Source organism: Phaethon lepturus, unplaced genomic scaffold (assembly GCF_000687285.1).
Source record: "Phaethon lepturus isolate BGI_N335 unplaced genomic scaffold, ASM68728v1 scaffold16629, whole genome shotgun sequence".
Lineage (NCBI taxonomy): Eukaryota > Metazoa > Chordata > Aves > Phaethontiformes > Phaethontidae > Phaethon > Phaethon lepturus.
In genome coordinates, this window is record NW_010561387.1 from 1 (window position 1) to 12,952 (window position 12,952).

General features: G+C 40.8%; 1 protein-coding gene across 1 annotated transcript; it reads left to right on the forward strand.

Annotated features, from left to right (window-relative positions):
• Positions 1 to 244: 244 nt before the first annotated feature.
• Positions 245 to 12,655, forward strand: YIPF7 (Yip1 domain family, member 7). Its single transcript, XM_010293996.1, has 5 exons — positions 245 to 360; positions 1,847 to 2,013; positions 3,694 to 3,839; positions 8,332 to 8,513; positions 12,493 to 12,655. The coding sequence occupies exons 1-5, from the start codon at positions 245 to 247 to the stop codon at positions 12,653 to 12,655; spliced, it is 774 nt and encodes a 257-aa protein (XP_010292298.1).
• The last annotated feature ends 297 nt before the right edge of the window (positions 12,656 to 12,952 follow it).

A 12,952-nucleotide genomic window follows, 5' to 3' on the forward strand; every position in this document is an offset into this window, starting at 1 on the left:
AAAACGTGTGGATGTGGCGCTTCAGTACATGATTTAGGGGCCATGGTCATGCTGGATTAATGGTTGGACTTGATCTTGAAGGTCCCTTCCGAACTTAGTGATTCTGTGATTCTGTGATTCTGAGTTTGTGGCTTTAAGTTTAATGTTTTCATTTCATCTTAGGATAGTTCAAAACATAGATATTGGCATGTTGCAAATAAAATAATCTATTTTATTGATAACTACAATCTTTTTTCCAACCAGAATGTCAAATTTCGAGCAGTTTCACTTCGACTTTTACCAGTCCAATTATACCATAGATGACCAGGAAGAAGGTTACAACAGTTTTGTGTCTAATGATAACCTGTGTGGAAGCAGAAAGTAAGTATGCTACCAGAAAAAAAAAGAGTGGGGAAAAAAAGTGACATATCTCAAAGCTCAAATGAATTAATGACAAAAAACTGCATGCAATTGCCAAAAAAGGATTGCATAATCAAAGTAGTGGAAGTTCTAGAGGAGAAATACAAGCCATAGCAGTAGAAAGACAGGACGAATCTTGTTATTTCATTTTTTCTTACATTTTTTAAACCTATTGTTGACTTCTGCCCCTGGAAGAGGGACACTGAGGGAAAGAATTTCTGAGAGTTTCCCCTTAAGGAGATTTCTACATGACTCTCTGGTAGGAGGTTGGGTGCTGCTGCAGCTTCCCTGTTCAGCAGCTGATGGATCTGCCTGGCCCCAGGTCTTGCCGAGGGGGATGAATGGCAGGAGACCAGCTCAAGCCAAGTGTTCCTCCCAGCCATGCGTTCGGGCCTCCTGGCAAAACCCCTCTGCTCCCCCAGAGGTATTTAGTCACTCCTGCCCGTGGTGCCAGTGCTCCACAGAGTCTGTGCCACCTCCCTGGAAAATCTCAGGAAATAAAGAACGGGTTTAATTAAAGCACTGAAATGCAAATCAAAGGATGAGAGACTGGCCCTAGCTCTCCCTAGGAGTCCCTGGGCTGTTCTGTGTTCTCTCCTTACTATTTCCCAGCTTTCCTCATTTTTTGTTCATTTTTACTGTCAGCCTTCTTGGATGTCACTGGCTGTTATATACGTACTAGTTTCAGTCAAATGAGAGTTCAGAACTGGTTTACGCCTTCTGGTCATATGGAAATAAAATCATATATAATAATAATTAGGGAATCACAGAAAATAGAGCAGGGAGGAGCTTCAAGAGATCATCTAGACGTTCCTCAAGGCAGAATTACTTATAATTAAACCTTTCTTTATATAGGATTGCGTTCTGTGCTACTTTTATGTAGATGTTACAGGTTTTTTACCTAATTGGAGTGACTGAGCTTCACGTTATTAATGTGGATTTTGGGGCACATATTGCTAGACATTCTTTAAGGTCGTTCTCAGATTCAAGGAAAAAAATATTATTTATCTAAATACACGGTTTCATTAGCAGTATGGGCGTATTTGAGGAATGTCACCAGGCTGCTTGTTGGAAAAGCCTAAATTTGTGGGTGCCCTCACAGCTCTTAAGTTCCCTTTCCCCTCACCCCCAGCCTGGGGGCCTGTGCTGTGCCATTGCCTGAGCTGGGTGGGCACGGAAGTGGGTGTGATGGGCCACAACGTGCCGGCAGGCCAGCAGGGAGCCCTGCCTGGTTCCAGAGGGGCTGCGGTAAAGGGACGCAAAGCCGTCGTCAGCGGCTCAGCATTCACGACTCACGGCGGTTACCGTGCCCGGAAAATTTCCAAAATCCTCAGACTGAAAAAACAGTTGGAAATTTAGACCACGGCCCGTGGGCAAGCAGCGTCAAGCTGTTGTGAAGGTGCTCGTTGCAATTACTTGTTTGGCTGTGATTTGCTTCTGGTCCTAGGAGCCAGGCAGGAGAGCAACCTCCAGCCGGAGCTTTTGCCCCCTCGGAAATGCTTCTGACCTCTCAGAGTTACACGGGTCAGATTTTGCAGCCAACGTGCAGTCCTGACACTCTTTCTCATCTTAGTTACGCTGACGGTTTTGACGAGGAACCTCCTTTGCTAGAAGGTAAAAGTTAAACCGCAGACGATGTGCGTGGCCAGCTAGCGGCAGTCGCTAGAGAAACTACAGCAGAGCTGCCAAGCCTGGCTGTGCCAGCTTCAGCCGACAGCCCCTGGCCCCCAAAACTAGATTTTCTCCTTTGAATTTGCCATGGAATCATTTGGCCTTATGGCATTGTATACCATATACTTTACTACCACTAGATGACAGCATAACAGTAAGTTTTGCAATTCGCATTTCCAAATATTTTTTCCACTCTGTTTATCCTTCGTAGATATTGAAACATTATAATTAATAAATACTGATAATAGCCCTTTTTGCATATCTAGCAATAAATTTAATAGTTTGAAGATGCTAAATAGCTTGCTTCAGTGGGAAGGAAGTTGAGAAAGCTGCTCTCAGCTTCAATTAGTTGATCATTTAACTACACGAACAATATCATTCTTTATGACGATCGAACCATCCTATATGCTAGTGGCTGATTTTGTAGTTTACAAAATACTTGTGCCACATTTAAAAAAAAAAGGTGGAATTTGTTTGTGATTGTTTCAGCATAATGCAAAAAGAACATTTAGCCTGGTTTTGCATATTGGAAGGCAAGTGGAGTTTTTACTACTTAAAAGATATTACTACTGACTTAAAACCAGCAAGATCGCTTTGATGTATATAACTGCTAGGTCTCTGTCTCTCAGATTTGCAAAAGCATTTAACTCCACAGGCAGCCCACCCTGTGAAAAGGTTGTTGAAATACAACTGCTGCCGATCCGCAGGGCTTCAGAGATGTTCCTGTCTGTGTACCACATATATCTGGCCAAAGACAGACCTTTTAATACAGAGTAACCTTATTTATATAATGTTTTGGCTCAGCTTGAGGTGACGGATCGGTGGATAAGGTAAAGGCTTGGCTTTCCAAACAGATCTAACACATTGTCAGTCTCGGTAATTCCGGCACCCAGTTCTGAACCTCCCTTGCTGGAGCATCTCAGGGAAGATGATTGCTCTTGCAAGCTGCAGTGTTTCTGCAGACGTTACAAGAGAAATCTTTGCCCCAGTAAAGTTAATGGCAGAATTCCCATCGACTTTAATAGGGAAGAATTTTGTTCTGCTCCTAGGGGTCCTCAGTAATTACCTTTCAAATGCAAAAAAAAAAAAAAACACCTAGTAAAGCACTGCACAGTGTATTATTATCTTGCCTTGAAGGGACGAATGTAATTTTTAAGTGCCTCTGGCAGTTCAGCCTTAAGACACATCACTTGACAGATTTTCTAGAATTAAAGCATATATATCTCTGTCCTCAGTGTTCTAGAGTATCTTGAATTTTGCAGTTACTGTTAATTAGCATATTTTTCAACATCTAAGTTAGCATGGCCTTAAACATATGTGTTTTAAATATAGGAAAAACAAATATTAACTCAAAAATGCTCAGGGCATTTTTTGGTCCACTGTCTAAAATTGGATTTAATAAATTAATATTCCAATTTAGAATCAGAGCTGACTCTCAAATATACTGGCCCTATACCAGGGACAGCACATTCCTACTACAGAATACATCATCCTACAATATTATTTTCATTAAAACGATTGATTTGTTTGCTTCTTTTGGGGGGTTTTGTGGTATGTAACGGGTTTCTGTAAAAGTGTTGCTTTCTTGTGAGCAATTAACAATCCTGGACTTTCTTGTCGCAGAACTCGGGATCAATTTTGAGCATATATGGCAAAAAACATTAACAGTTCTAAATCCAATGAAGCCTGCGGATGGCAGCATTATGAATGAGACAGACCTCACGGGACCTATGGTTTTCTGTTTGGCCCTTGGAGCAACGTTGCTGCTGGTAGGTTGTGGTAGAAATCTTGAAGGAATTCTTTTCTAACAAGTTAATGCCCAGGCGATAATGCACGTGAAGTTGCAGACGATGGAGTGCTGGCATAAAATGAGTCATCTGCTACCATTTGTTCCGAGATTTTATGTAAAAAAATTCTCTGTGCTTTGAAAGTATGTGCATAAAGTTTAGATGCAATGTAGATGTGATACAGGTGAAATGATATATTACTTCCAGTGGAAATAAAAGATCACACCATTTTTGGGGTGGGATAATATGAACAAAGGACAGATCTGGGCAGCGTATATTCTGGGGAGGCTTTGAACACCTGAAGCACAGTAGCGTGTGCTAGGTAAGGACCTAACGAGGAGGTTTTAAAGGAGGGAGTAAAAAGGCGTGGTAGACCAGCCTGGTTTTTCTTTTGCCACTGTTTAGAAATTATCATCTCTCAATATTATTTTGGGGAGTGCAGAGATATAAGAAAAAAAATCTTTATTTTTTATATAACTAAAATATCTCAAAAAAGAAAATGGAAACCGTATTTCCCCCCACACCTCAAATTTGCAGTACCTTCCTATAAATTTTTCTAGTTCTTTCTTAGTTTATATTCTTCTTCTACATCATCTGCTAAACAAAATGTTGTAGCCTGTGTTTAACCTCTTTCCTCTTTATGAATATAGCTTTCCTACAGGAGGAAAGTTGAATAGGGATTGCACACTACTCCAAATTCATCTATTTATCACTGACAACAGGGGCTCTCCAGTGCTGCTGAAGTACAGCTCTGATTGTCGGGAGCAATTTATCAGACAGGGATAAGGTGGGACCATTCTGGGAAGGGCTTTACTGCCCTAGTAACTGAGGTGAGAGAAACAGGGCTCTAATTCTCCATTTTCTCTGTGATAAATAGTGCTGAATCAGAAGACTCTTGCAAGTTCTTACTCAATTTGTACTGTCAGTGCAGTACCTTGAATGTGCAAACTGCAGTATAAATGGCAAGTATTATTATTATTTATGTCCCTATAAAAATAAAAATCCTTTAAAAAGATGGAAGCAGCGGGAGGAAGGGGAATAAAAGGAAAAGAAGGTGAGAAGCTTGAGAAGACAGGCTATTTTCCACCTAGAGAAATAAAGGCATGAGGGGAATAAAAGGAGAAAGTGTTGAATTGACTATAATCAGGAAAATGGAAGGAAAGCTAAAATAAAGAATGAAAAAAAGATGGTTGCTGTTGATTTTGCTTCCGAATAGCCAACAATGATAATGAATATTAAAAAAACCTATTATTGAAATAAAGTAATTACCATATTTATTCTAGGATAGTGAGCATTTTAAGTATCATTAGAAAAACAATTCTTTTCAGTGCGCCAGTTTCAGACCAGCAGAACTCCTCTGATACAATCCAGTGATCTTGTGCCACAGCTTCACAGCAATAAGTCTATGGATTTTCCATGGGCCATCTTATAAATCCAGGCTGCTCATTTTACCTCGGACGCATTTGAATACTAAAGTGGCTCTTCAGCTGTGTAAGCTATGATATCCTTCTGTACTTGAATGATTCTCTTCCAATAGCACCAGGAACGTAATTTGATTGAGAGCTTGTTTCCAAAAATTAATTTATAAATTTTATTTAATATCAGCTTTTTAACTATGGAAAAATATGCAAAGATATTCTGCAAATGACAGCAGTTCTTTCGGAGTACAGAGAAAATGAGGAAAGCGTTGTTAGCCTGGCAGCAGGCATTATCTCCCTCATACTGGCATAAAGCAGGGCAGCTCCACTGCAGATGGAGGAGCAACGGCGGTGCGAAAGTTAACAGGAGCCGGAGCCTCCGCTGCTTTGCATTCTACATAGCCGTTCGTGCGAAATCAGACTTCCCCATCCACTTAAACTAAGGGTAGTGGTACCCACTCTAGGCAGATGCAAACAAGCACACACAGTCTGACTTTCTTCTAACCTTGTTCCTTCTGCAGGACAGATTTAGCTCTTTCAATTCATCAAAGCCTGCCAGACTAATCAAGCCTGATTCTGGTTTTGCTTACATCCCTGTGAATTGGGAGTATTCCCGTGTGTGTGCGTCAATATATTTACATATGTGGAGAAAGACTAGAATTGGAACCAACATGTTCAGCTGCTTTTTTTCCTCTCTCATTCCCCTGCACCACAAATCAAACATTTCACCAAGTGGAGATTTCAGTTAGCTGCTAGTACTAGTGCTCACTTCATCTATGTCTCAGCAGTTCCTTAGTCTTAAGTGAATCTGCAGTCCTGTGTGGAATAATTAAATACACTGAAACAAACAGTCTAAGATATTAGCTTATAGTTGTTGCATCTCTTTGAGCCAGAGCTTTTCTTAGTTGGGCAGTAGTAAATGATGCCCCAAACCGCTGCGGATGTTAAACTGACTACAAATCTTTAATGACTGAAATCATAACTGATAATAATCTGGGCTAGTATTGCTCTCCCACGCTATCTCTAGCTTTCATTAATTTTACTTGGTGAGGCAATTTTCCTGATTATTTTATACCAGTAGTATACAAATGCCAGCAAAGGACGCTGTACCTAAATAGGAAGATTTCTTAAAGCTGTTCGTTCAGGCATAGATTATTCCTTTACGGTGGAACGCAGTAGCGGGGAAAAGGCCAACACTCGGGACGTTGTGAGGATATAGGCAACCTGGCTGTGCCTGACCTAACCTTGAGGACTGGAACCAGAGGAGAGCTCAGCAGGGAGCCAGCTCAAGCTGAAGACAGGGTAACGGTGCTGACGTAGAGGCAGGTCTTATTAACCAAGGCTGCCTCTCACACAGGCGAGCACTGCTCTCCAGCTAGAGCTGGTGAGCTGTCAGCAGCCTGCAACATCAGGACTTTCAGGTTGTGTCATCACTAGATTAGGTTCTCTCCACCGTGCTGCTTTCCATCTGTCTGGGTCCAATACTGATGGGATCCAGTGATCAGTTTCCACCCAAATGGGTACAGGACCAGGGGGCAGAGAGGGAGGGTCCACGAAGTTGGTTTCCCCCAGATTTTATTAAAATGTATGGATGAGTAAAGTGGGAGGTCTTCTCCGTCCTTCTTAACCATCATGGAAGAGACGCTTGTAAATATTGTAAACTATGAAAAAGGCTTCAATGATGTTTCCACCTTATCCATCAAAAGAGAATCCAACCATAAGCTACAAAATTATTTGGAAACTGAGAATGTTTATTAGTTTTGATTCTCATGTGGTTTATCATATGCAATATATAATCTGTGCAATGTATAGATGCGTGTGTGTATGCACAAACTCACCTGTGTTTTAACTATGTATATGCATATTATTACGTGTTAGGAAGGTGATGCATTGTGGCCCTTCATTTGAGGTTATTCCATGGTTCTGAGTTAAGGGTTGAGTCCCAGGTTTTAGCTTTCTTCTTTACAAAAGCATGACATCTTTAGGATACAGAGTTCCAACACAAAGCAAACAAAACCATCTTGATCCCAATTGCTGTTTATTTCTGATGTACAACTGTGTATTTCTGATGTACAGATGTGAAAATGACAGTATTGCATAGCTGCATTCGGATTTTCATTTGTTGGAAGTTTGAAGAGAGAAGAAATATTTAACAGTCTTTTGCGAGTGTTGATTTCTGGGAGTGAACAATGCCCTCATGCCTGGAGGTGATCCTTCAAAGTGATGGCAGGAGATGAAGAAATTGGTGGTGCTGTGGCCACTGTTGCCTGTTGTACTAGCTTTGTGTATAAATTAGAAAACATCAGGCTCCAGGCTTGTCAGGCTGGTACCTTTCACAGGCACTAAATTCACACAAAGGAATAAAACCCAGAAGAAAAAAACACTTGGGGAATTTTTCATTCGTTGGAACAAAAAAAGAACATAAGCTGACAGTTACTACTAAGATTTATGTTGAAATGAACATATTGTATTTATCTAACCACAGAGATGTGTCTTTCTCCTGGTAGTCAAGGGGAAGAATGGACACATTCACCCTGAAAACCAGCATACTTTTACCAAAGATTGACGGGGTTTTTGCAGGCCTGCTTAAAGCTGGAGGTTTGTAATAAAATGTGAAGCATATTAAGTAAGTGGGGTCATCATTTTACTTAGGACATTTTTCCACAGCCCCATGTACACCTATTGGAAAGATTTATCCTAGCATAAAATATGCTTTCCATAATTTCTTCTCAGTTTGCTACCAGTTAGAGCTTCCCAAGTCTTCCCAAACAATTCCTGTCCTGTTCAGAGCCCAATTACAGTAAGACTGAGAATTAGCCGTATAACTTTAAGTTAGCAACAAGCACATTCTCACAATAGTACCTTGGAAATTTTTTTATGCAAAAATCACCCAAAAGTATCAGCTGTGATTTACAATTGAACCAATGTAGGCGAAGCTAAACGAAAGTGTCAACAAGAAAAAGGAACAAACCTAGTGCTTGCCTTCTGTCTTCTCCCACCACCTTGCAATCACTTGCTCACTTCTGACGCTTCATGCTTACTCATATTTATTCCAGGCAGGAAAAGTTCATTTCGGCTACGTCTATGGCATGAGTGCCATTGGGTGCCTTGCTATGCATGCCTTGCTGAACCTGATGAGCGTCCCAGGAGTCTCACATGGCTGCGTTGCAAGTGTCTTGGGCTATTGCCTGCTGCCCATGGTGATCTTGTCCTCTTTTGCAGTCATCTTCTCGCTACAGTAAGTACCAGTCTATGGCACCAGGAATCATATGGAGGACGGTAAGTTGGAAGGCTGGTGTTATGCAAAACATTTTGTAAATGGTTATGGAGTGAAATTTGGCTTCCAAAGCTGTGAAGAAAAACACCATTTTGTTTGTGTGGGTGGAAAAAAAACTAAACTGTGTTTGAGAAGGGTGATATATATTCATTTTAATATAAGTCCTTAATTCCACTGTTTCCTGCTTGGACTGAGAGTGGCTTTGATTTTTGCAGCAGCCCCGAATGTGCTTTTTGTTTTGCAGAGCCAACAGTGGCCAAACTCAGGGACCAATTTTAAAAGTGATTGCCAGACTTCAGTTTTATAGAGTTTTATACTGTTCCTTTTTTGTTCATAGTATCAAGCTCCCATCCTTATACTTCCTTTCCTTCTGTAGACCGACTTCTGTGTGTCAGGATGAAATAATCAGTCAACCCTTAATGACTTGGAGCATTAGAACAAGTGTTTAAGATGTAGTAGAGTCATATACTCTGAGGTATAGTTGTGGTGTAGCTACAAACCTGAAAATAACTGAAAACTTTGAAAAACCAAATGTGTGGTGGCGTATGTATCTGTGCGTGTGGGGGAGTGTTCAGTGATATGCCTATGAATAGGAAATTTGCATGCAAGCCTCTCCTTCCTCCTCATTCTGTAAACCTTTTGAGATACAGGCTGTGTTTACCTCCCTGTTCATATAAGAGCAAAGTAGAAGGAAGCCCCAGGTCTTGCCTGAAGGCCTTGAGCAGTACTTTTATCCATTGTTAACACATTATTAATAATGGTTCTTCTCCTTCGTCTTTGTTGTTCACCCACATTTTTAACACTCTCTCGTATGGGACTTGGCAGATGATGAATAAGAAAGTGCCTGTTTTCTTCAGAAAGGGATTTTTATGTATATATTTATTATTTTTTAAGGAAATGATACAGTGGGATCAAGATTTTGGCACAATCCTTGTTGCATGTTTCTGTGGAGCTATGATGGGTTAACCTGACTATATTCCATGTATTGAAGTGTTTCTGAGCTGCCCTTGAGATGAACAGTAGTGACACTGAAGAAGCTGTTCATTCTCTGTTCTACACTTCCCGTATTTTCTTGATTAACCTGTTTAATATTCCACCCTAATAAAAGGTGCAGATACCTAATCACAGGACAGATGGAGCTAACTCCAAACCAGCTGTTACAACTGCGCAGGGTACTGTTGTCTGTACAAGGAATCCCCAAGCACACACCGTACATTTGTAAAATGCTGCGAATTTTCAGAAAACACATCTTTTTAAGATCTGTAATATATATATTATGATAGCCTATATCACTATACTGTGATAGCCTTTACAAAATTAAACCATTATTTCTGTAATTAATTGATAACATTGAGTGCCTACCTAAAGGATTCTGCAGTCCTTTCTCATACACTACATGAAACTGGTTGAACACAGCAAATTAAAATTAAGTGGCAACTTTTAAATCATACATGCATGCTTTTTTCCTAATATTTATAAAAATGCTATTTCTGTCCATTTCAAATTGCCAGGAACTAACTTCAATGCTTGTTTTCACATAAAATATGTGTACGATAATGCACACATCTATTGCAAAGTTAGATACTAATCCAACAGTTTTCGATTTTCATGAATAACTATTTCACTGTAACTGAATAAAGCAAAATATGGAACCTGTTGTGTGCTGAATGGTACCAAAGAGAAGACCAGTTCTCTCATGCAAACTTGCATGGAAGCAGACTATCTCAAATTTTTGTTTGTGCCCGTCTATGCTGATATCATGTCAGAGCCCAAGTTGGTTACACCACTCTTCTGGACAAAACATCAGCAGACTTTTCCTGGAAAAAACAGCAATCTTTACTATCACTTACCTAGTGATTCTTTACTATCACTTACCTGAACAGAGTGGTCAGGCCACTTCCTTGACTAAGCAGTGAAGAAAATGAGTGTAAGAGTGGAGAAAGGAATTCTTAGACCCAGCTGATGCAAAGGACCCCTTTGGTGACTCTATCTGCAGGTTGTGAGAGAGAGGAGTGGAGAGGGTCCACTCATGTCTGTCCCCCCAACTCAGTTTCATGCCAGTACACCCCCAGTCCTCTTGTTCACTGTGAATATGACATCTGCCTTTTGCCCTTCTCCCATGCTTGAAAATTTGACCCTCATAGACATGCCGGACACAAGCTCTCTGCTGAAGCCAAACCATTCCTTTTGGCAGTACCGTGCTGTTAGATCAAAGACTGAATTTATAAGTGCACAGAAGTGCTCCAGTACAATTTTATGTCACCTTTCCATCATGCTCACTGACAGTCCTGGACCAAACCATGAGAGGCCATTGGACTCTCAAGTGCAAGGCAGAGCAGCCACAGCTCTAACTTGTACTACCTTGTGATAGCCCCCTAAAGAGTCATTGCACTAGCTGAAAATTGTCATTGCGTAGTATATTCCTGTTACATCCCATACCTCTGCCACCATGGGTACCCCCTCAAAGAGCCATCCCTACAAGCTCTGAATTTCTGGCTAACTGTTTAAGTCAGAATTGTAGCACCTCCATTTGGAGCAGAGGCCAGGAACTCAGTTCACAGAACCCAGTGTGATTTCCCTGAATGCCACTGTATAGGTTAAAGGAACATTTAGACTGAGGATATTAAATCATGGCCTTCAATGTTTTATTTTTAATGGGTTGAAGTTGCAGCGAGGTGCTGAGTCACCATAAAATCAATTCTCTCCTTCCTCCTCCAAAGTCCCAAGAGGGACAAAGCCAAGTACCTTATTGGCCTGGAGACCGGATTGCCAAGAAATGAACTATGTTATGTGATTTGATTGCATTAGGTAAACTACGTCAATTAAATAAGCAGAACTTTACTCATCATGGTTTAATTACAATAACAATAGTGGCGATTATTTTTGACAAATGGACCTAAGTAATTATACGTAGCTTGTTTCTCACTTCAGGTTCTCTTTTGCTGATAGTTTGGAAGAGTGTGGGGCACCAGGAGGTCCTTTAGCGAGTGGCAGAGGTTCATTCATTCTCAAAGTCCTTGGGACTGACGCAGCGAACGTGCGTAACGCAGCTGATCTCATTAGGTACTTCAGCAGCGTGCTGCACGCGTGATCTCATGCATTTTACACAGTGGGCTTCTGACCATAGTCCCATAACCATCAGTTCTCCAGGCCACCCTGCACCTGAGAGGTGGCAGAACGTAACTTCAGAAGGGCCCAGCTGTCACTGGCGGGCAGCGTGGAAAGCCACCGTCCTTTCAGTGTGCAGAGAAGGATGCCAGGATGAGCAAAATATTTTTTCCCAATGGTTCGTTTCCCATCCCTTGCCTTCTACTCAGTGTGCCTCCTTTTCCAAAAGATCAGGTGAGCTTTCTCCTGGGAAGCAGTTGAGGCTTTTCTGCCTGGTACCTGAGCTGTGATTCTTTAATCACTCTCTTTAAATCTCTTTAAATAACTTGTGATTCTTTAAAAACTCTCCTCAGAGTCCGAGGCATGCTTAAAAGCTGTGCCACGTGTTACAAAAATGTAACCCCTCCAGGTCATCAGCCTGCCCGATGGAAGAGTAGGTCTGTAGTGTCATCTTAGATCCTAACAACTTCTACAAGATGATTTTGGCTCTAATAGGATCTTTGCTAACTTAAAAATTGAACTTCAGCTGCTGCATCTGATGGAGCCCCAGAAGATTTATTTGGAAATACATTTGTCCTTTTAGCAGTACTACTGATGAAGCTGCTGCTTTTATCCATGCTGAAGAAACTCCCTTTTTTTTTTTTCTTTCCCTCTTACTATTTTAATTTGTTTCTCCGGCTTGATTTTCATTATGTCAGTCAGTCCTTGGTTCTTCCAGTGACTGTTAGCTTATCAATAACAGGTTGCTAGACATGAACTTGAGTTTGGTAAGATTTGATGCTACATTTACTAACAAGTGGACTCTGTCCTGTTTCTTTTGTTTTTCTCCTAGGGGTACCCTGGGAACTTTGTTAGCTCTGTTTATTATTGGATGGTGCAGCTTGTCCGCCTCCAAAATTTTTACCTCTGCGTTGGCTATGGAAGGACAGCAGCTTCTCATCGCGTACCCGTGTGCTTTACTCTATGGACTTTTTGCACTTCTAACAGTTTTCTGAGATGTATTTTCTGGCAGCCTTATTACAGTCTGTCTGTGGTTGTTGGAGGGGCAAGGGGTTATTTTACTTATTTTTAGATTGCCTAGAGTCGCATTACGTTCCATTAACAAAATTAGATTATGTGACTTACCTTTTATTTGCCTAATGGCTGATAATGAAATAAAAAATCAAGCTAACAGGTAGATTACTGCAATAATGGTGTTTTAAAAGTCTTATAGCTTAAAGAAACACATTTGTATTGAGAAGGTAGTAGAACTGAAAACATATGAAATAAATTATAATTAAAAAAAATCTTTT

Bases quoted from the DNA above. Each gene is read 5' to 3' on its own strand.
- YIPF7 (XM_010293996.1), top strand. From the start codon at position 245: ATGTCAAATTTCGAGCAGTTTCACTTCGACTTTTACCAGTCCAATTAT. The intron at 361-1,846 runs GTAAGTATGCTA...TTCTGGTCCTAG, and splicing joins AACCTGTGTGGAAGCAGAAA to GAGCCAGGCAGGAGAGCAAC. The intron at 8,514-12,492 runs GTAAGTACCAGT...TTTTTCTCCTAG, and splicing joins GCAGTCATCTTCTCGCTACA to GGGTACCCTGGGAACTTTGT.